The following is a 20555-nucleotide window of genomic DNA, read 5'->3' on the forward strand; positions in this document are numbered from 1 at the left end:
AAACACACACACGCAGGCACACACACATTTTGGTAAAGATTACACTTACACAAAGTCATGAATGTGTGTTTCACACAGGCCAAAAGCATCCACTCTTATCTAAATGTTATTTCTTGCCTTCCTTTCCATCAAAGTATTTCCTCATGTTATCATCGTGTGCGTAAGACGACCTCCACAAGAAGGCGTCTCTTTTTGAAAATGCTGCGTGTGAACACCGGGCCTGCGCATATATACAGGTTGTACAGGTTGTCCTCATGAGATTTCCATCAGCAGTTATTTGCCAGAATGCACATAAATACAGCTGAGTGACGTCACCTTTAGTGTGTGATCCGTTGTTTGACATTTTGAATTAAGTGATCACCCAGCAGGCTCCACGCGACAGTCCGTTGTCTTCCTGCATGTACTGCCACTCAGCCCCTCAGCTTGTGTTGGATCCTGTGCTAGTACAAAACAAACTACTAGCATTTTCATATTTAGCCAGCGTAGCGGGGACCTGCAGTCGCCTCTCTCCCATCTCGGTGCCCAGATGGACGGACTGGAGGGCCTGAGTGGCTCACATGGGGAAGGTAGTCGCTGTGGGAATCAGTCTGGGAGAGAAAAGGGCGCCAGCAAAAGGGAGCTCTTTTGAAGATTTTCAAGTGGAGAGCAGGATTCTTTGCCCACCACTGTGCGCACACACACACACACACACATGGATGCACATATACACACTGTCGCTCACCCTCTCCCCGGAACCATTTCCTCCTGCGCACTCGCACGCTTAGGTGCATGCACAAAACCGAGTGGTTAGGATGTCAAACACACACGCGCACACGGAGTCCATTTTCTGAAGTGACCACCCAAGCCTCGGGTAAGTGCTGCCCTCCGTTTTCTTGAGTGGGCACCCCTCCCTCCCTCCCTTCCTCTTCCCTACCCCTCCCATCCTCGCCCCCAATCACTACCACCGCTACCTAACCCTTCCAAGTGCCCCCATTGCAGGTTACCATAACAACCACGACCTCTGGCACTCCACCAATTAGAAAACAATCAGTCTGGAGAGACCGGAGTGGAGTGAGCTCGAGAAGGAGAGAGGCGCTGTAGCGCATGAGTGGGAGATAAATGGAGAGCAAATAACATCAAGAAAGAAAGAAAGTAATGTAAAGGAAAATGAAGAGTGGAGGGCGAGGGTCCAGAGTCACCTTTTAAATCGAGAAAGCGGAAGGCAGAGCTCCTCCTAACGTCGTGAAATGAACAGCACAAGACAGTGATACTTAGCAAAGGCAGTGGCCGTGCGACAGATGTGAATAATGCTGTCAGAGGGGTGTGGCTGCAACCCTAGAAAGGTGCGAGCGATGCTTCCTACCTGCCTGATTTGTAGATGTCAAGCCGTTTGGCAGGCCTCTACTTGTCATTGTGTATTTTAGTACATACTGTATGAACACAACTCACCTTTTACATTTTAGACAAAGAGAAAAACGCCATGGTCGATCTGACAATAGCCTTCGTTCCATAGTTAATACCAAAGTAAGCTGAATAAACATCTTCTGGAAGGATAACACAAAGCCCCCCCCTCCTCCTTCTTAGTGTCTCTCTATTTGTGTTTGCTTGACTAAAGAGGATAAACATGTTGGAAGTGGTTTCGCCATTGGCTTTCACTCGTCCCACCATCTGCCGTTGCGAGGAACTTTTGTTTGTGCTGGAGGAGCAGCCGCCCTGTTACTGCTTTATATCACACGACAATGGGCTTCTCCTTCTGTATCGCAAGCCACCAGATTCCCACGTGAGATCGGAGAGAAGAGGCGGCGGCGAGGCCTCCTTTGACTTCTGAAACTAAACATATGAGTAAATCTATTCGTTTCTCGCGGGATAGTTCGAGGTGGAGTTGTATGAGGTACTTATTCATAGTCGTTGGTGTTCCATACATGTAGACGGGTCTCCTGTTCTCCAGTGCCGACCGCCATCTGCGACACTGTCCATCATACAACCCCACCTCAAATAATGCAACCCATCCCTTTAAGCTTGCATATACAGTATATACTGCTCTGGTCCAAATTCGCTCCCAAAATGTGCATTCTGGTGTATCATCGCGAAATAGAGACCAAGAGAGACACACGGGGAGCTCGTTCAGGAGAGGAAGATGAGCTTTTAGCATTGCTTGGCTGCTCACTGGAGAGGCTTTCTTTCCTCCATGTTAATTAATCAGATATTCTTTCAGCTCAATGAGTGCCTCACACACAGTAAGACGTACTCACTGTCTTTATCTTGCACACTTGTCACACACACACACACACACACACACACACAGGAGGGAGCTTTTAGTGGGTGGCAGGTTGGTTTGTGTGTGTGCCGTTTTTCCACATCACTTTCTTCTTGTAGTTAATTAGTGACGGCAAGCAGGGGCCTGTGTGTGTGTGTGTGTGTGTGTGTGTGTGTGTGTGTTTGTCGAAGTGTCCTTGGGCAAGATACTGAAACCCAAATTACACCAGCGGTGTGAGCGAGCGTGCGTGCATGTGCATTAGTGTAGCGCCTCATGAGCAGGTGGCACCTTGCATGGCTGCCTCTGCCATCAGCGTGTGAACGGGTGAATATCCACATGTGGTGTACAGCGCTTTGAGTGGGAGAAAGACTAGGAATATATATATATATATATATATATATATATATATATATATATATATATATATGCGCAGTTCCATTTACCATCTATACTAAATCCTCTGGGGAAAAAGCTGCAGTAGGGACAGTAACTTAACGGCTCATTTCAGTTAACTCATCATGGATCTAACGCTGGAGTCGTACTGGGCTTGTTCTTCCTCCAAGCAAATGTCCACATTTCACAATCGATGGCTTTGGTTGTTTGTTAAAGCAACCTAAAGGATGTGGATTTCTTGTCACAAAGAGAACGGTCTTTCTACTAACCTTCCTAACATTTTTTACTTGTATAAACTTTCCCACACATGTGTTTGCAACCTATTTTGTCATTTATAAACGGAGGCTTTATATGCGTGCAAAAGAAAATTGCATTGTTATTGAAACTCTGTGGAAAGAAATGTGGAATTTCAGCTAATTTAACTACTGAAAGGAGCAAGCAGATTCAAGGACCATGGCGGATATGAGAGAGACGTTTGGAGTGTTTTGGAACTAAAGGGAGCTAAAGCGGAGGGTTAAGTGGGATTAGGAATAAAGAGGAAGGGGAGTTGAAGAAAGAAAACGGTGAAGGGGTGAAACAGAAGAGGGGTATGGAGAAGAAAGAGCCAGAACAAGTGTTCGGGGCTAAAGGAATAAATTAGCAGAAGGAAATGTTAACGAAAATGGGGGATTTCTTTCTAAAAGCAGGAAGAGAGGGATATAGAGTAGAGAGAGTGGAGGATAAAGGTTAGGGAAAATAGGGGAAACAGACAAAAGAACAGAATGAAAAGAGAAGAGGAGCGAGCTGGAGAGATTCGGGAGAAAATAGTTGAGGGTCAGTGGATGTTTAGAGTGAAAAGAGAAAAAAAATGAAGAGATGAGGATGATTTGGAGAATAGAGGGTCTACACTCGGTGGCTGAAAGGAGACATTAGTGGACCCACGTAATTGCAGGAATGAGAAAAGAGGATCAACTCGTGAAGAAAAAAGGGATAAAAGAAGAGGAAGCAAGAGATTCGCATGGGGGGAGATGTTTTAGGATAATTCAACAGATGAAATGGGGAAAGAGGTGGACGAAGTGAGGACTTGCACAGAGGAGGAGGAGGAGAAGGAGGAGGAGGAGTGGCTCAGTAAATGTCCAGGACTATAAAAGGGCAAATTAGATGGAGAAAAGGAGATGAGGAATTAAAAGGAAAAAGAGAAAGGGGAGCTGAGATGCTGAGAGTAAAGAATGTGTAGAGGACTAAATGAGAGGAATGAGAAGAGGAGTGGGGGGGTTGATGAAGAGCAAAACGAGAAAAGGCCCAGAGTGCGTGTTTTTGCGGACTCAAAGCACATGATTCAGCCCGGCTAATAAGAGAAAGCTCTCAAGAGGCACTCGTCCGCTCCATCCCTTCCTTCCCCTTGCTCTCTCTCTTTCCTTCAATACACCCGCTCTGGGTCTCTCTTCCCCTCCCTGTTGCACTCTCTTCCTCTCATTTATGAATTCTGCCTCTCGTATTTGCCAAGTACTTCTCAATGAAAAATAAATTCCATGTAAAGGACATCCGCCCCGCCATGGAGCACGAACGCGGTAAAAGGCCACACGTGCACGTAGACTCTCTCCAGAGGACACACACGAACAGAAGGACACGCTAAAAGTTCCACACAACAGGTGCACGCTCGGGGTCACATCCCCCATGTTATCATGTTATTTCCACCTATATAGATATGTGTTGTTCCTTTATTCATTTGTACCATACCTTAGTTCATACAGTGTGTATTGTTTGTGCAATAATTCTTTAACAGACAGCCAAAACAAAATGTATGTTCATACCTTTTAACCCTGAAGTTGTCACCACACCTTTTGTAAATACCTTAAAACTTTGGGGGTGACGATTAAGCGATTATAACTTTTTTGGGAAAGCGTAGGATCAGTTATTGTTGAGGTTGGGTGAATTGACTTAGTTCAGATGAAAGCGGTAAATATAATACATAATTAAATCATATATTAAATCTAATAAAACTACCTTGGTTGAGTCCACATGGCCAGAAAATATTTGTATAACCAGCACAGAAAAACCAGAGAGCACGGGAGAGGTGACATCATGTGTAAAGGTCAGCCAGAGTGACTTTTCAAACCTTCCGAAGTAATTGGAGCGCCTCATGTGAAGCTACAGTGAGGTGAAAAGTGGCCGGTATCTCTTTCAGCGATGGAGACGAAAGTAATACATGGATGTGACGAGGGATGAGCAATACAGAGACGAGACGGAGCAGAAATGTCACAGTTCGGATTGTTTCACGTACTAACAGGGAACATCACACAATAATTGACGATCATCGATGATCCATACATTTCAGATCCCGTCCTTGTGTTGTTTGGTTATAACAGCTGGTCTACAAGGCTCAAGACTGTAGTTTTTTTTCCCCAAAAAAGTATTTAAACTGCTCTAAAATCAGTGTAAACCATCAGAAATTATAACACAATTCAAATGATAACGGGAAAAAAAGATTGTACTTTTATTGATTAAAACACATTTTTGTATTCAGAGTTTTAAGAAAGTATTTTAAGCTGCTTAGAGCTATTGGTCGGAAGTTAAACAAGTAATTATTCCCTTGCTAATAACTCAGTATTTTGCTGTGAAACAATTGGATTAATTCAAGTTTCTCACCATCATTACATTTTATGACATTGCATGTGAACGCATCACGATAACGTTTTGATGTACCTTCGCCCAATGCTCATTTTATCTGATCACTTTGCAATGCAGCTGACTGCAGTCTTTGTCCGAGAGCCGTTAGCGCAGATGCTAACGTAACTAGCTCTCCTCCTGCCAATTTCCACACAGATCGCCGAACAGAACGCATGCAATATGATTTCCATAGCGCATAACGAACATCAATACACATTTAATTCTAGTACATAATTTAGTTAAACTGTGTAATCGATCCGCAGTTCACATGAGTGCCAAACCACGAGACACCACTAATTGATATTATGTCGATATTGTGACGTCAGATTAGATCCCACCGTACATTTTTAATATCGTAACATGGCTTACTCGCTGTCAAGGTTTGAAAGGACAAAGTAATGTGATGTAATTGTCTGAACTTACCAAAATTGTTCTGACCTCTATGACAAACACCCTGCCAACTGTAGCATCTCATCTTTGTATGGATGGTGAAATTAAATACAACATATGATATAACCAGATACATATAACACCGAGCTATACGAATCAATCGGTAACTCGAACAGGACAGCCGTTAACCCCTCGTGTCAGGTACACGACCAGCTTTAGAGAGATGCCATCCACAGCTATTGTGCTTGGCAGAGGCTTTAGGCAAATTGGCCTCCAGCCACACACACACACACACACACACACACACACACACACACACACACACACACACAGCTGGTAAAGTCAAAGGGGAATGTTGAGCCAGACAGCCTGCCTACATGATTTTATGCCAGCCAGTTTACCACCTGTAGCGATGCGTCGCTCTCTCTCTCTCTCTGTCTGTCACACAGACACACACACACACACACACACACACAGAAGGCTTGTCTAAATAATGTTATGCCAGGCAATTTCCAATCTCTACAATACGCGCACACGCACTGATTATCGGGAGGATTGGACGCCAGCCCTCTCTGCCACTGTGAGTGTCTCTCTCTCGCACACGCCGGCGTTTAGACAGCCAGTCTGATTGATGTCACGGCAGTCGATGGCGCACTAATTACTCCCCGTGCTCTGACGCCGCCGCCGCGTACGGAGAGGTGTCATATCCTGTCAACTGCATTTTAAAAACACGTGTCACTTCCTGTTAGCCTGTCGAGGAAAAAGAGAGCAACAGAGCGACCTGACAGCACACAACCGCACAGCGCTACTCTTTCTTTCCGCACACTCTCTCTATCGCCACACTTGCCCCTTTCTCCCCACCCCCCCCCTCGCCCCCGACCCACCTGCCAGCATTGGTGATCTTTCGTTGTCAGACTTCATTAGCGGAGACGTCGGCTAATTAGAGCCTAGCACGGGCTTGGGAGATTAGGAGGAAGGCGACGATGAAGAGCGAGGCGAGGGAGACGTGGAGGGAGGGGAAGACGGAGGCCGGGCGCAGGAGAGCTAGATGGGCAGATGATGAAGAGATTACGATGGAGTGGGAGGGAAGGGATGACGGCGGAGATGATTACCTGCATAAATTGAGGAGGGTAGAACGAGGCGAGGAGAGTGGGAAGGGGGAAAGGATGAATGGAGGAATTGGAAATAGATTGCGGAGAGAAGAGTGACAGTGCAGCGGATATTCACGGCTCTAAGTGAGTCACAGTATCGGGAAGCGCCGCGGGGCAAAATTCGATGCATCACGGAAGCGTCAACATGACCCAACGTATAATATAAAGAAGACTCGCACCCGCGTCAACACACGGCGGACAATAACTCGCATTGATTAAGCTGTTTTGGTACGAGCAAGTAATCCTGTGTGTGTCTGTGTGTGTGTTTGCGTCGACGAGTGAGGGCAAGCTGCCGAGTGAAACACAGATACTAGATACAGGAAGGAGGTGGGGGGGGGGCATTGACCTGTGTCTGCTGTTGTGATGTGGCTGATCCTCGTCAGACACAGCTGATAACGATCCTCGACTCAACAGCTGGACTCGGGGGAGAACACACACACACTCACACACACCGGCACGCATTTGTGGTCGCGTGGAACGAGGGAGAGACAACGGCTCCCCCTTGTCACTTTCAGTCGGCTCCGTTTCCTCTGTTTCCCTCTCGGTTATCGACTGCCGAGAGGAGATACCGTTGTCTAAAAATAATACAACCGTCACGCTTATTAGACTGTTCAAATAGTTACAATGCTGCCTGAGTTATATAGTTGTATTTCATTGATTATGTACAATTAAGATTAATTCTCCTAATCCGTACTATTGGGTAAAAAGGTTTTCAGCATCTCACAGGGAGTCGATGTCCATCTATTGTTGCCTTGAAAAGGGTAAAGACAGTCATTTATTCCTCTGACATTTCTAGAGCCGCAGTTATTGTTTGCTGCATTGATTAGCATCAGCGGGACGCAAAGACGCAAATTTCCTCTTTTCCATTCATAGAAAGCGTGGACCATCTCTTAAGCTTTTTTTTTTTTTTTTTTTTAATCAATTGCAGTTTATGTTTTCAAGCTTTCATTGATTTTTCCAAATGGCTATCATGACTTTGTGTCCGTGCTAATGAAAGGAAATCCTACTTTACTACTTTGCTTCTCTTTTTTCAGAAGGTCAAGAGCTCTGTTAGCATCTTTTAGAAATCCTTTTCTTTTCTTTGTCTTTGTCTCTCTCAAGCGCACATTGCAATATCTGGAAAGTAAAGCACAATTTCACTCCCTCTCATACGGAATTTTAGCACTCAATCCATCCAAGAGATGTCAATAGAATCTCACTACGTTCTGCTCTTTCTACACACACACACACACACACACACACACACACACACACGCTCGCATACACACATTTACAGACATGTGATAAATCAGACAGAGCTGAGGGTCTGAATGACATATTCCCCCTGTGCCACAACTAAGAGGAGACCATACATCACCTGTGTGTGTGTGTGTGTTTGTGTGTGTGTGTGTGTGTGTGTGTGTGTGTGTGTGTGTGTGTGTGTGTGTGTGTGTGTGTGTGTGTGTGAGTCCAGGAGCTTATGCATGTGTGTTGCTGCTCGTGTGGCAGACTGCACCAGAGCCATTTTGTGTCAGATTTATGGAACCTTTCAGCTGAAAGTCATCTGTTAGAGAGCACTAAAAAAAGGTGCGTGACCCGTCCTTTCTCTCTTTCTTTGTCTCACCCTTAGTCTCGTGTGTCCATCTCTTTTTTCTGTCCCCATCTTTCTTCGATACATCGCTGATTATAGTTTCTTTTCGGATGTAAGGAAAAAAACAATAGCTGCCGAGGTAAATTTCCCTTTAGATACCAGCACTGGTGTTGGTAATGTATTTACATTATTAATGTGGTTATTAAGTTATAAAGCTGATAATGCCTGTTCAAAGTATTTGCATTTAACGTGGGCAATAGAGTGTAAATAAATAAAGCATCTTTAAAAGTACGTAATATGTTTTTTTTCCCTTAATGGATTGTGCAGGATTTGACTGATTTTGCATCACGTCATAAAAAATGAATGTTAAACATGACCTTTGATCACATGTCTCACTTTTTCCTGGCTTCAGCGGTGGAGTCTCGCACTTTGTGACACTGATCTGAAAAAAACTGATTAATAGCAAACCAGAGAGCGGAAAGTGCATCTTCTTTAACCGGGGTAGTAAATATTTACAGGCTTTAATGACAAGGACATATCCCTTTGCTGTGGACATTGATATATTTTAGACCATATCTCACCATGTTATTAATGGAACAGAAGTCTTAATTATTAATGGCAGCATTATTAACAGCTCTGCCGGGTTTCTGATTCTGATTTTAAACATTTATGGAATTATTATTGGTGTGGCAGAGCTAGAGCATGAGATTGATCTTCCCGTGTGTGTATGTGTGTGTGTGAGAGAGAAAGAGGGAGAGGACTGGACTAACGCTCAGGTCTGTGCTTTTATTTTGAAACATGCAAGCTTTATACATACGTACTTATTATTTTCCGCCCTAATATATTACTGAAATATTCCAAAATGAATGCCATAGTTATTCCTGATGAGAGATTGAAGTATTAAAGTAGGAAAAGAAAAAAAAAGCACTTTAATGGCAAAGATATTTTTAGTATTGAGTCATAATGTTCTGTATCATATGAGCCAACTCTATTAAGGTTTAATGACCACGAGGTAGTTAAAAAGTGATGTCATACAACTGCTTTTTTTTATGGCTTATGTGTTTCTCTCATCAATAGCTGTCTCCGTCTGCGACCATGGAACTATTTGCATAGCTGTGTTTGTGTCTTTATGTGATGTGTTGTGTGTGTTATGTCTTTGTTTATCATATTTATGTATTCTTGAGCCCGCCCTCCTACTTTTATGCCAGGTCATAAATCTTATAAAGCGCCCTGTGTGTGTGTGTGTGTGTGTGTGTGTGTGTGTGTGTGTGTGTGTGTGTGTGTGTGTGATATGCGTGCATGCCGTCTATAAAATGAATGTTGTGTACATTTTACCATCCTATTCTCCTGGGCCCTCTGTCACTAATATGAGAGAGTGTAAGTGTGTGTGTACGTGTGTGTGTTTGTAAAAGTATTTATGTGTGTGTGTGAGGTGTGGCACAAATCATTCCTCCTGTGATGCATGCACATGAAACAGCGCAGCCAAAGAGCTCAGAGGAGAACGAACCGAAGCACAGAACAATACAGGAATAGACTGCAACAGAACACGTTTCACTAACGTCTCTTTAAACCCTCACGTCTCCACCGGCTTTTTATCCGTGGCCGAAGAGCAAAACATCCCATCCGAAAAATGCACTTTTTTGTGAATACATTAAAAATAACGTATTGTTACACACAAAAAAGAAAAAGAAAAACACACAAAGTGCAGATCATTTTGCAGACAGGAGGTTTTGCACTTTGTCCATCGATATGCAGTCACACTTTGTTTCATTTCTCACCTTTAACCTCCTCCCTAATTTCCAATTCAGCCAAAGTGTGGAATGGCGCTAATAAAGGAGAAAGTGGTGCCACTCATGACTCAGACAACACAGACACCAAGAGTGTTGAGATAAATCCACTCCATGCTTCATGTAAAACATGTTGTTGAGTATTCTGTATTTATGTATATACTTCCTTCCATGAGAACATGCAATCAGAAAAACTGGGGGAGGGGTCAGAAGGTGAGTTTAAGTGGAAAGGGAAGAAGCGGGATATGAATTGATTTCCTATGAATGTAAGTGTTTATTTCTGTCTGCGTGATACACTTGTGATGAGCTGCCGGCGTGCCTCAGGTGTTTCTCTGCCTTCCTCATTGACATGGACCTACTTGATGAAACAGCGAGCACAGAGGCTCTGTAGTCCGAACCAGCATGAGCAAAGACAGCAGCAACAGTTGCATTATCACATCGTTTACGGCAGCACGTTACAGCTTCACTCCTTCGTTTGTATCCGGCACATACAAAGCCCCAAATCACCCAGCAACAGTAGCTTATAATGGCGTCCGGTGACAGAAAAACTCACCTCAGTGGTCCAGTTTAACCTCTAGGATCCTGAAGAATAAGCTCGGCACAGCTCTGACGAAGTGGGGGGTAACACTTGAATGCATAGTAACGCTTACACAGAGGACGCCTGGGGGCTGGCATCGGCGACAGCAACACTGACGTTTATTGAGCAGAGTGATCCCATTTCTGTTGGCGTCAGCGGGCAATTTGAGCAAAGGCTCCACCATTCTGCGTCAGCTTCATTTCTTTGGCTCTATACTCCGGCTCAAATAAGTCAAACTTAATATCTGTGTCAACCAAAAACACTGTACGATGTATCCTCGCCCCTAAACATCCGCCGCACTATATTTTGATTTGCCAAGTTCGCTGTTTGAAACGTAGCTAGCTTGCAATACAAGCAGAGAGAGAGAAGGAGTTGTGTTGTTGAGCGACATCTCGAGCGCCCGTGGCTGCCCACAGGAACCCCAGCTGAAATAGCCCGTAGTTCCTCTTCCATATTGGACATTTTGCACACTTTGTTTGAACTTAATCTCCTTAATACACTCTGCACAGTTATTTGTATTCTATCGTGTGTATATTTTATATATTTTGCACATTTGGCACACTCTGTTTACATTTAATGTATAGTAATTTCCTTAGTACACACTACACAGTTATTTTTATTTGTATTCTGTTGTGTATATACTTTCCCCTTGGGGATTAATAAAGTACATATCCATCCATCTATCTCTAAACTACGTCACTGTCACGTCAAAGTTAGCGGCCGCTGGCTCAGCTTTCTCTGTGAATACAGGCACACACTGAGGAATGTATCGGGTTCAATCGACTACATTCATCATCAGCGCCGATCGGACATCCGCACAAAAGGTTCCACATCCAAAGGCGAGAGGAGAGTTACATCCTTGGGCGTCAGCGTGTGATGTCACTCTGTGTTGCTGTAGACGCAGCTCTCTTGTAGGCATATTCTAGCCTCCTGTAGGCTAGAGAATGGAGCACAGAAACACCCACATGTAAACACACACACAGATTGAGTCTAGATCGTGTTTCACTCGAATGTATTTCCTCTGCACAGTATGTGCTGTACATAAATAACTTATATATCGGAAAAAAAGAGAATCATGAAGGACAGGTAGTGCACAATACAGTCAGTCATAAATACTAACACAAATCGACATAAAACAAATAAAGGTACACAGATTTGCAGCTATTCTTGTCGTTCACACGCCTCTCCGGGTTAATGATTAATGATGGGAGGAAGTGGAACGAAGGGTCGAGAGCAGAAAAGCAGAAGAAATAACGGGGATCGAAGACTATAAACTTGTGTTTCTGTAAAGAGTTTGATTTTCAATGTCAAATTAATGTTATTATTATGAAGGCGAAGGTGGAACTATATTTACATGAGTTTTCTTGATGAGGGTTTTGCATTTCACATGAATTAATTATCGTTAATTGCAGTCAACTAATTCAGTAGCCTTTTCTGTGATAGTTATTATCGTCGCAAAGGAAAACAAAGTTGAAGGAAATTGAAAGCTCGCTAATCCGCTAGCAACTTGAATGTGCTAGTAGCATGTCGGCGTTATTAGCTTCTGGAACGTTTACGGTGGAGTTCTTGTAAATGTCACTTTGTCTCAATGGACCTCGGTGTCTTTTATTGTGTATCGTTAGTTTTTTTTTCATCTTCTATCTTCTATTTGATGGCTGCAGAAACTGAAAGAGAGAAACACGGCTGCTATGAAGACGTTTTTGCATGTTTTCCTAAGGTTTGTTACCCGGACAAAGAGATAGAATAATCATTTGCAAATGTTTCTGGCTGTAGATTTCTAGTGTAACAGAAACAAATACCCCAAAAATGACATTATGGGTCACATGCTGAGTCCTGAAATGCAACCCTCAGAAGGTGCGGTGTTGTTCACAGACCGCCTCGGAGACGGAAAGAAGGTGTTTTGCTATTTCTCTGACTTTCCATAAATGGCCTGACGGTGCATCAATACATTTGTCCTCCTTCCATCAATCAGGCTCATGGAATTGCACACTGCAGTTGTAATGTTGAATATGTGTATGATGTGACTTTCCATATTTCCATTATGTGTGGGTGTGTGGATGTGTTTGTACGTTACTCGCAAGGGTGCCCAGGGGTCACTGTTGATATGCTGTCGTTTTCTCCGCTGTTGACAGAAAGAAAGAATATTCATGTGATTGATATTTTTGTTTTTCTTGCCTTCTGCAAGAGAAAAAGCAAAAAGGTGGAAAAACAGATATAGATGAAGGCAGTCAGAATGATCAAGAGTGTGTGTGTGTGTTTGTGTGTGTGTGTGTGTGTGTGTGTGTGTGTGTCTGTGTGTGTGCGTGTGTCTGTGTGTGTGTGCGTCTGGTTTTCTTTTTGTGCATAGATATGTGCTAGGAATTCTAATGCCATTGTGATGTCCACATCAAATAAATAAAGTCAAGTGTGTGTGTGTGTGTGTGTGTGTGTGTGTGTGTGTGTGTGTGTGTGTGTGTGTGTGTGTGTGTGTGTGTGTGTGTGTGTGGTGCCCGTAAGCGTGTCCACAGGAGAGTCTCTACTCTGTATCACTGCAGGCTGTTGTGGGTAAAATCACTGTATGACTAAACGATGTCTTCTACTCGCTCGTCTTCAGCACAGCTGGTTCGTTGGTTGGCGATTTCATCTAAATAAAGTGTTTTTCATAACATAATGATATTAATTCAGTTGTGAGCTTGACCTTTGTCAAAGTGTAAAGCAACATAAAGATGGAGAATCGTCGTTGAGCTAACCTTGATTCACCCAATTTTTAGGGGGATACTTCATCACACCTGCAACATTTCAACATTTTTCATTTTAAATGTCGTTTTTGTCATAAATGAATTTGCATGAAACAAGATTTTTTTTAATTTAAACTGCGATTGAAGTCATCAAACAATGTGTAGAATTGCTATTAACATAAACCTTGACATCAAAAAACATCAAACTTTATTCCTCCGTCAAACCTAAAGGCAGAGCGAACCAGGTCTGCTCTTTCCGTTCTGACCTTTCACAATAAAAGCCCAGACATGTAATATTCATGGTTTTGCAGTTTTCCGTGTCATTTATTCATCATGCCCCCGGCGCGTAAAGACCTTTCCGAGGTGTAAAAGCTTCATTAACCCGGTTGTGTTTGTGCTTGTGTGTGGCAGTGTGGACAGGATCCAGCAGCTACGAAGAGAATACCAGCAGGCGAGGAGAGAAGGAGTAGTGCCACCGTATGAAGAGCCCGACCCACGACGCAGAGGACACGAAAACGAAGCGCCGAGGGTGAGGAGCGCAGACACGCACGCGCACTTAGTTTCCACAGACCCGAAAAACAGCCTCTTTATCCAAAGCACCGTTTGTAACTTCCACTCTCATCGGTCTGTCCGTCATCGGGCAAGTGTTCACCTGTCCTCCCCACTTCTTATCAGACTCCTGGCTGCCTTATCGCCTTTGTAGCTCTCGGCCGCAGGGCGCTCTGTGGCGTGAGCGTCTCCTGTGGGCAGCGAGCTGATCGAGAGCGATTCACTCCGCTTTCCCACTGATGATACGCACGCAGAGGAGATAAGTGGAGGGTTTGAATCACTTGTCATCCCGCAGGTAGTGGTTTTCAAATCACAGAATCGTAATCAGCGCGGTAGACTTTAGGAGTCATGCTGGAAGAAGCTTAAAAAAATAAAAAAAAACCTCCGCAATGACAGGTGCGTTATTAATCACCGCCCACACTCTCACCCGGTGTCAGTCGGCAATGACTTTGTTAGCAGTCTGTTGCTAAGCAAATGTCGGCTCCACTGTTACAAATATGTTTCTGCAGATCTGATTTTTTTTTTTACATCCTCACGCTGCCAGTACTTTTGGCATATTTCTTTGTCAATCAGAGACTGACTATATGTCTCTCCTTCCGCGCTGCCAAATGTTTCCTTTTGCTTTCGCTGTTCAGAGAGTAGTGCGTTCATGCACCCGAACCGACGTACTTGAGGCTATGTTTCTTTACACCTTCGCTCTAATGTGTTTTTATAGGTTACGATGTTAACAGAGCTGGTGGATCGCAAGACCTGTCAAACGTTAGCAGCTCCGCCTCGGGCGCCCGACGCATTACAGGTTGTTTAAGGCTCAGCCAAACCATTTGTATCCCCCGGTTGACTTTCTTCAGACACTGTTTACCGATGCAAAACTCCCATCCGTCATTTTACATGTACACAAGGGCAGAAGAGCTCTCTGTTAACTGGGAGTTGACGTCATGGAAATGTCGAATATGTATTAATGTTTACTGTTTGTGAATATTAAATCTCCGTAGGTATACACAGTAGTGCAGGCGAGCGCAGGCTACTTGTTTGGACAAAGAGCGACTTAATGGTTTTTCCCTTTTTAGGAACCTTCCCGTTACTGAAAACAAATGTGTCCTTTCTCAGCGACGCACTAATGGTATCACGGGGTAAAGTTTGTCTTTTCAGAACACACACGACGCTCGCTCTCTTCCAGTCTCACTTCAAACCCGACTTCACTACGGTGAAGCCAGGTGCCTCCCGGATCTCCCCTCGCCTCCTCTTGTTGCGCTGACATTTCAGCCGGGCTCTTTACGGCTCTTTAAGGAAAAAAATAAAATCAGCCCCAGCAAACCAAAATGAGTCTCCCTGATGGAGCTGAAATTAATCTGCTATGACAAATGGACAGGTTTTATTGCAGCACATCCCAGTTTAACCACTGCACCGTGATCCTCGCTCTGAACCAGGATACTGTCAAACCTCATCAGGAAAAAACTAAATGGAGAGTAAGATCTCCTCAGGCATGTCATTCCAGGGCGTAAAGCCCTAAAGGACACGGCTCACTCACCCGTGGGCTTGAGCCTTGACTGAGGAATAGCTCAAAGGGTATTATTGGAGGAGCTCGGGTTTAACAGTTCAATAATGTTGCCAGGTGCCAGACCATATAAAGAGACCACAACAGGTTTAATGACATATAGTTTTGCAGCTGAGGTTGACCCAGCATGATTAAACCTGTTTAACATGGGGATCTCAGGAGAACACGTACTTTGGTATCAAGTTCAAGCCAAAACTCGAGACCGCAGATGCCTCCGATCAGGGCTCAAGACATACAAATAAAAAAAATAAAAAGATTGTTCAGATTGTGCATCGTGAATTGGAAAATTGGAATCAACTATAACTTCCTGCTATAACCTGGTAACCTTTTAAATGTGACTACGGGTTTTCTATGCACTTGAATTGATAGTAACCGGTGACATGGCGACTTAAGTTGAACTTAAAATAAATATTACAATTTCTTACACGTTGGTCGTGAATTAGCAACTTTTTGAAAATCAAACAATTAAATCAATTAGCTTTTCTGTGTTATGGGATAGAGAAATATATACATATATTTGGGTTTTACACTATTTATTGGACTAACATGCATTCTTTCCTGTGGTTTTATGTAACAGAATAGTGAAATCAACGTTAGACGTTTCCACTCTGAGTGTTTATCCAAAGTTATACCTCGACCACTTTAATTTTCGATCTTAAAGTCATTTGGTGTGTGACCAGCCAGGGGCAATCTCTTTTCCCCCTGTGCGATCGATAGCCGCACATTACACCGTTCTCTGCCTCCAAATGAGAAAACTTTGTTGTTGTTTATAAAGCTGAGAGGGAAAGCAATTAGCATGCTTCAGAGGTGGAAATTAAGTTTGAAGTTTGAAAGTTGAAAAAAAAAAAGGAAAAGGGAGAAGAAAAAAAAAAATCAAAAGAAAAACAGAGCTTTAGCAGTTGCCACAGTGCATAACAAGCCCCTCTCATTAAGGATGATGCATTTATTAATTAAAGCAGAGGTGATTATTTACCTGACTGGCTTTCTGTGGGAAGTGTAGAGGGAGAAGTAATGCTTATGGAAGTGAGCCGACAGCAAACTTCTTCAATTTCACTTTTATTGGTTTGTTTGTTTCTCCTAAAGACACACACACACACACACACATATATATATATATATATATATATATATATATAGAGAGAGAGAGAGAGAGAGAGAGAGAGAGAGAGAGAGAGAGAGAGAGTTTATATTAACAATATATATTGTTTAGGATTGGCTGAAAAGTAAAAGCAATGGGATCTGAAGGGTAAAGAGAGAAAGTGGGGGACAAAAGAGAGAGAGGGAAAGAGAGAGTACCTCATGCAATGTTGCCACAGTATACTGAGTGTTTTTCTCCCCGTAGCTCCATTACCATCTCATTGATTCATGGTTATGGGTTAGCTGTCTCCGCTAGCAAAACTATAAGTTTGCCTAAAAACAATTATCAAACAACAAAAGCCACACCACAAGTTGGTTTCCCAGTGGGTGCATTGTGTGCTTGCGGGTGGGCGGGTGTATTTTGGAAGACATCACCAGACTTTCTCCCGAAGGAGAGAGGAACTGAACCAACAGGGCGCTGTTGTCACGTTCACGTGCACACACGCATGCACGATCCCACAGTGAGGGCCTGGAAGCCGGTTGTTGCAGTGGGCGGTGTGACACAGCTTTTATTGTCGCATTAAATGAATGAAAAGCCTGTATCTTATCTCCCCCTGTACTTTGGGCTTAAATGTGTGCGTTCATTGACATGCAGTCATTCCTAAGGGCATTGTGTTCTGGGCTCTGAGTTAGAAAATACTGAGGTAGTGCTGCTGTCTGCTGCCTTTGCATTTGATTCAACCCCTGCACTTGCCTTGTGTTTATCCTGTGAAGCGTTTTTCTGGGCGTCCAGTCGTTGTTGCCCCTTTATTCTTTATGTAGCTTCTTTGGTAGCCACAGGAATGCTTTGCACATATTGAAGGCGTACGTCGAGAACTTTTTAATCTAGATTCCTCTTAGTTAGAGTTGAGATATGAACTTCACTTTCTGCTACCTTCATAATGCTAATTATTTGTCTGTAGGGTCTCTCACACAGGTCAGGGATCTCCAGGAAAGCGTGGAAAATAATGTGATGTTTTCAAATTAAAAAGAATAAGACAAACAAATGCACAGAAAGTTGATGTTCCTTATGCTCCTTATCCACCACACTGTTCATACTGCACCTTCTCATCAAGCTCCTGCTGTTCTTTTAGTCTCACTGCATTTATTTCATCTATCAAGGTGTTTTTTTTTTTGGAAGATGATCATTCAGCAAACACTTTTTTTTATCGGCGACCATGAAGCTACAGTACACCTCCAAAATAGAAACTCAAATATTCCCAGCCGCTGACCTTCCCGCTCCATGTCATTCAATACCGTAACGTAATGTGCGTTCACTGTATTTCAAGCAAAATGCCACAAAAGCAGAAAGTCCCCTTAGTCTCGGGGGCATGTGCGGGCATGCTGCCATCGTAGATTACGAGTCCTTCACATCAGCAAGAGTCGTTCATCAGTACGGTGTTAAGGAAACAGTCTCTGCTGGTTTTCTTCCTCTTTGTTTCACTAACCTGTATTCCTGCATTTGGTAACGTTCTGCTTTAAAAAGGAGTTTGAGAGCGCGTGCAACTTTCGGTCCAGAAAGACAAAAGCTCGGACCGCATTACATACTTATCTCCATTCTGCCCACTCTCTGAAATGTACCATTTTCATGGTGTATCTGTCAGTGGTTGAGCACATTTCTGCGTTAGAAGAGCCTTTTAGCGGCCGAGTCCCAGTCAACACCATGCCTACAAGTATCAATAGACCAAATGTGTCCGCTCTTTTGGCGGATGAAAGTGTTTTGTTCCAATTCCAACCAATAGGAGTCAAGTTAAGACAAGACAATGATACATCTGTTTATTTGTCTCTAGAATACACACCCTCATCTTCATCTTCCTGTCCGTGTCCTTCATCTAATCCCTGTTATTTCATAAATCGCTCATGCTTACTGCTCCAAAACTAAAGCGGAGTGGAAGTGGTGTCAGCTGTCAGACTGCAGAGCTCATGTTTGAACGTCTTCTCCAGTCTTGCCTTTGAGCCAACCGTAAGAAATATGTCATGTGAGAGAAATAGATTTTTGTTTTGCTCATAATATTTTTGGAGTTAACTTGATGGGCGGATTCATCATGTCACAGTACCACCTTGCCTTACAGCATTTATTTTATTCATGTTTTGCCATAAGAAGCTATTTTCTGTACACACTTCCTCTAAAGTTATTATTGTGCATACACCTAACGTCAGCTGGAACAGAGAAAAACTCTTTTTTTGTCGAGGAGTTACAGTTGAGACGGCAAACCTTTCTGCTCTGTCCCCATAACTGTGATTATTTTACTTTGAGTCCTTTTCTTTTCCAATCAGCTGCCTCCTCTTCTCTTCACTGCTACAACACACGCATACACACCCAGAAACAAACATCAAAAACACCCCTCTGTGCCGGTATGCTGAAGAACAATGTCTACTTCAGTGCACGTAGTAAGTGTATGAATTTGTCATTTAATTGGTTAACTATTTATTTATTTATTCCATACATCCATTTATTTATTAATCCATCTATCTGGACCTTATTCCTTCAAAACAGTTCAGCGTCAGGGGGCCTGGAGCCCTGCAGGGAATTTTCCATTTGATCAAAAAGTAATGTCTTTAGACTGGAAAAAAAACACAATAGACTGTAGAATAGAACATATTTGGGGTTTTGGAACAATAAAACGTTCCTGTCGGATTTGTTTTACTATGGCACTCCTGATACTGAACGGATGTGTTTGCATGTTCCCTGCAGTCCTTTATTTTTTTTCCAGCCGATAGAAAGTTCTCTCCGTCTAATGAAGCTATGAAAACACGGCGAACAGTTTCCACACCATGCAGTCAGACGTTTTTTATTTACTAATTTGATATTCCATTTCTCCACTGCTCACTTAAAGACTTGCACGCATACAGACATCAAAAAGAACGAGGTCCGTGCCAGCCAAGGAGCCGAGTCCCGCGGTCCTGTTCATGAGCATAGCGCTTCAGGTTGAATAGTCATGGACGACTGCTGGTCCTTCTGGTGTCAAATACTATCTGCTTAAAACCAGAACCAAGTAAATCACGTACCAAGAATTTGAAAGACATGACATGCTTCATAGTCTTTAACATATTAAATGTAAATTGTCCTCAACTATTACTCCATAAAGTCAGAATGTTGTGTGTTCGACTTGATCGTAGCAAACAACGTCTTCAAAATGTGCACGATAGATGGCGAGATTTAAATCCCTCTACGCTTAACAATATGTGTATTTTTGACTGTTATTGATACAGAAGAAACATCTGACTCTTGTTTTATGGGTAACATGAAGAAGAAAAACAATATTTAAGTTTCAGTAGCAGCTCTTCCTCTGAAGATAATCACGAGCAGGCAACATTTAAAGGCAGAGGTCGCCATTGCCTTCAACACGTCAAGGGAAACATCTGGAATGATTTCAGTTCGGTTGTGTTTGGCAGTAAAGATCAAAAATGCTCCGGGACTCAAAACTGGCAGAACTGCCCATCTGCGCCCGGCTCCAAACGTTACCCATGCACGGTTATAAGAGGAACTTGTATCATATCCTGTTGATGAAGCTCGAATTCCCTGCACGCTCAGAACTATGTCCGGTCCGGTACTGTTTGCAGACGGTTGTGCTTTTATGTTCTACGTGTATTTATTTTGTAGTGTGTGTGTGTGTGCGTGTTCATTTCTCTTTGTCTTTTAGTTCAAGGTTTCAGCCCTCTGAACTGGGTCCAATATTCTCTCTAACCTTGTCACTGTTACCACCCAGAGACAGGCGACCCATTGTCTGATTCACAATAGCATTTGGGAAAACCCCAGCATGTGATTCTCATAACCTTTCTTATTCCTATTTTACTCCTTTTGCCCATTTTAAACACATTATAAGGAACAAATGTCTTCTCTTCCCTCACTTTTATCCAGTTG

At 43.2% G+C, this 20555-nt stretch overlaps 1 protein-coding gene across 3 annotated transcripts in view; it reads left to right on the plus strand.

Moving 5' to 3' along the window:
* pard3bb (par-3 family cell polarity regulator beta b) overlaps window positions 1-20555 on the plus strand; it is a 180865-nt gene that overhangs the window by 117052 nt on the left and 43258 nt on the right. For all 3 annotated transcript variants that reach the window (XM_068572961.1, XM_068572959.1, XM_068572960.1), the window contains exon 22: window positions 13882-13999. In XM_068572961.1, coding sequence (XP_068429062.1) covers window positions 13882-13999 — 118 coding nt within the window. The remainder of the gene's footprint in view (window positions 1-13881; window positions 14000-20555) is intronic.

Source organism: Clinocottus analis, unplaced genomic scaffold (genome assembly GCF_023055335.1).
Source record: "Clinocottus analis isolate CAN_PGR_092001 unplaced genomic scaffold, fCliAna1.0.p SCAF_12, whole genome shotgun sequence".
NCBI classification, from domain to species: domain Eukaryota; kingdom Metazoa; phylum Chordata; class Actinopteri; order Perciformes; family Cottidae; genus Clinocottus; species Clinocottus analis.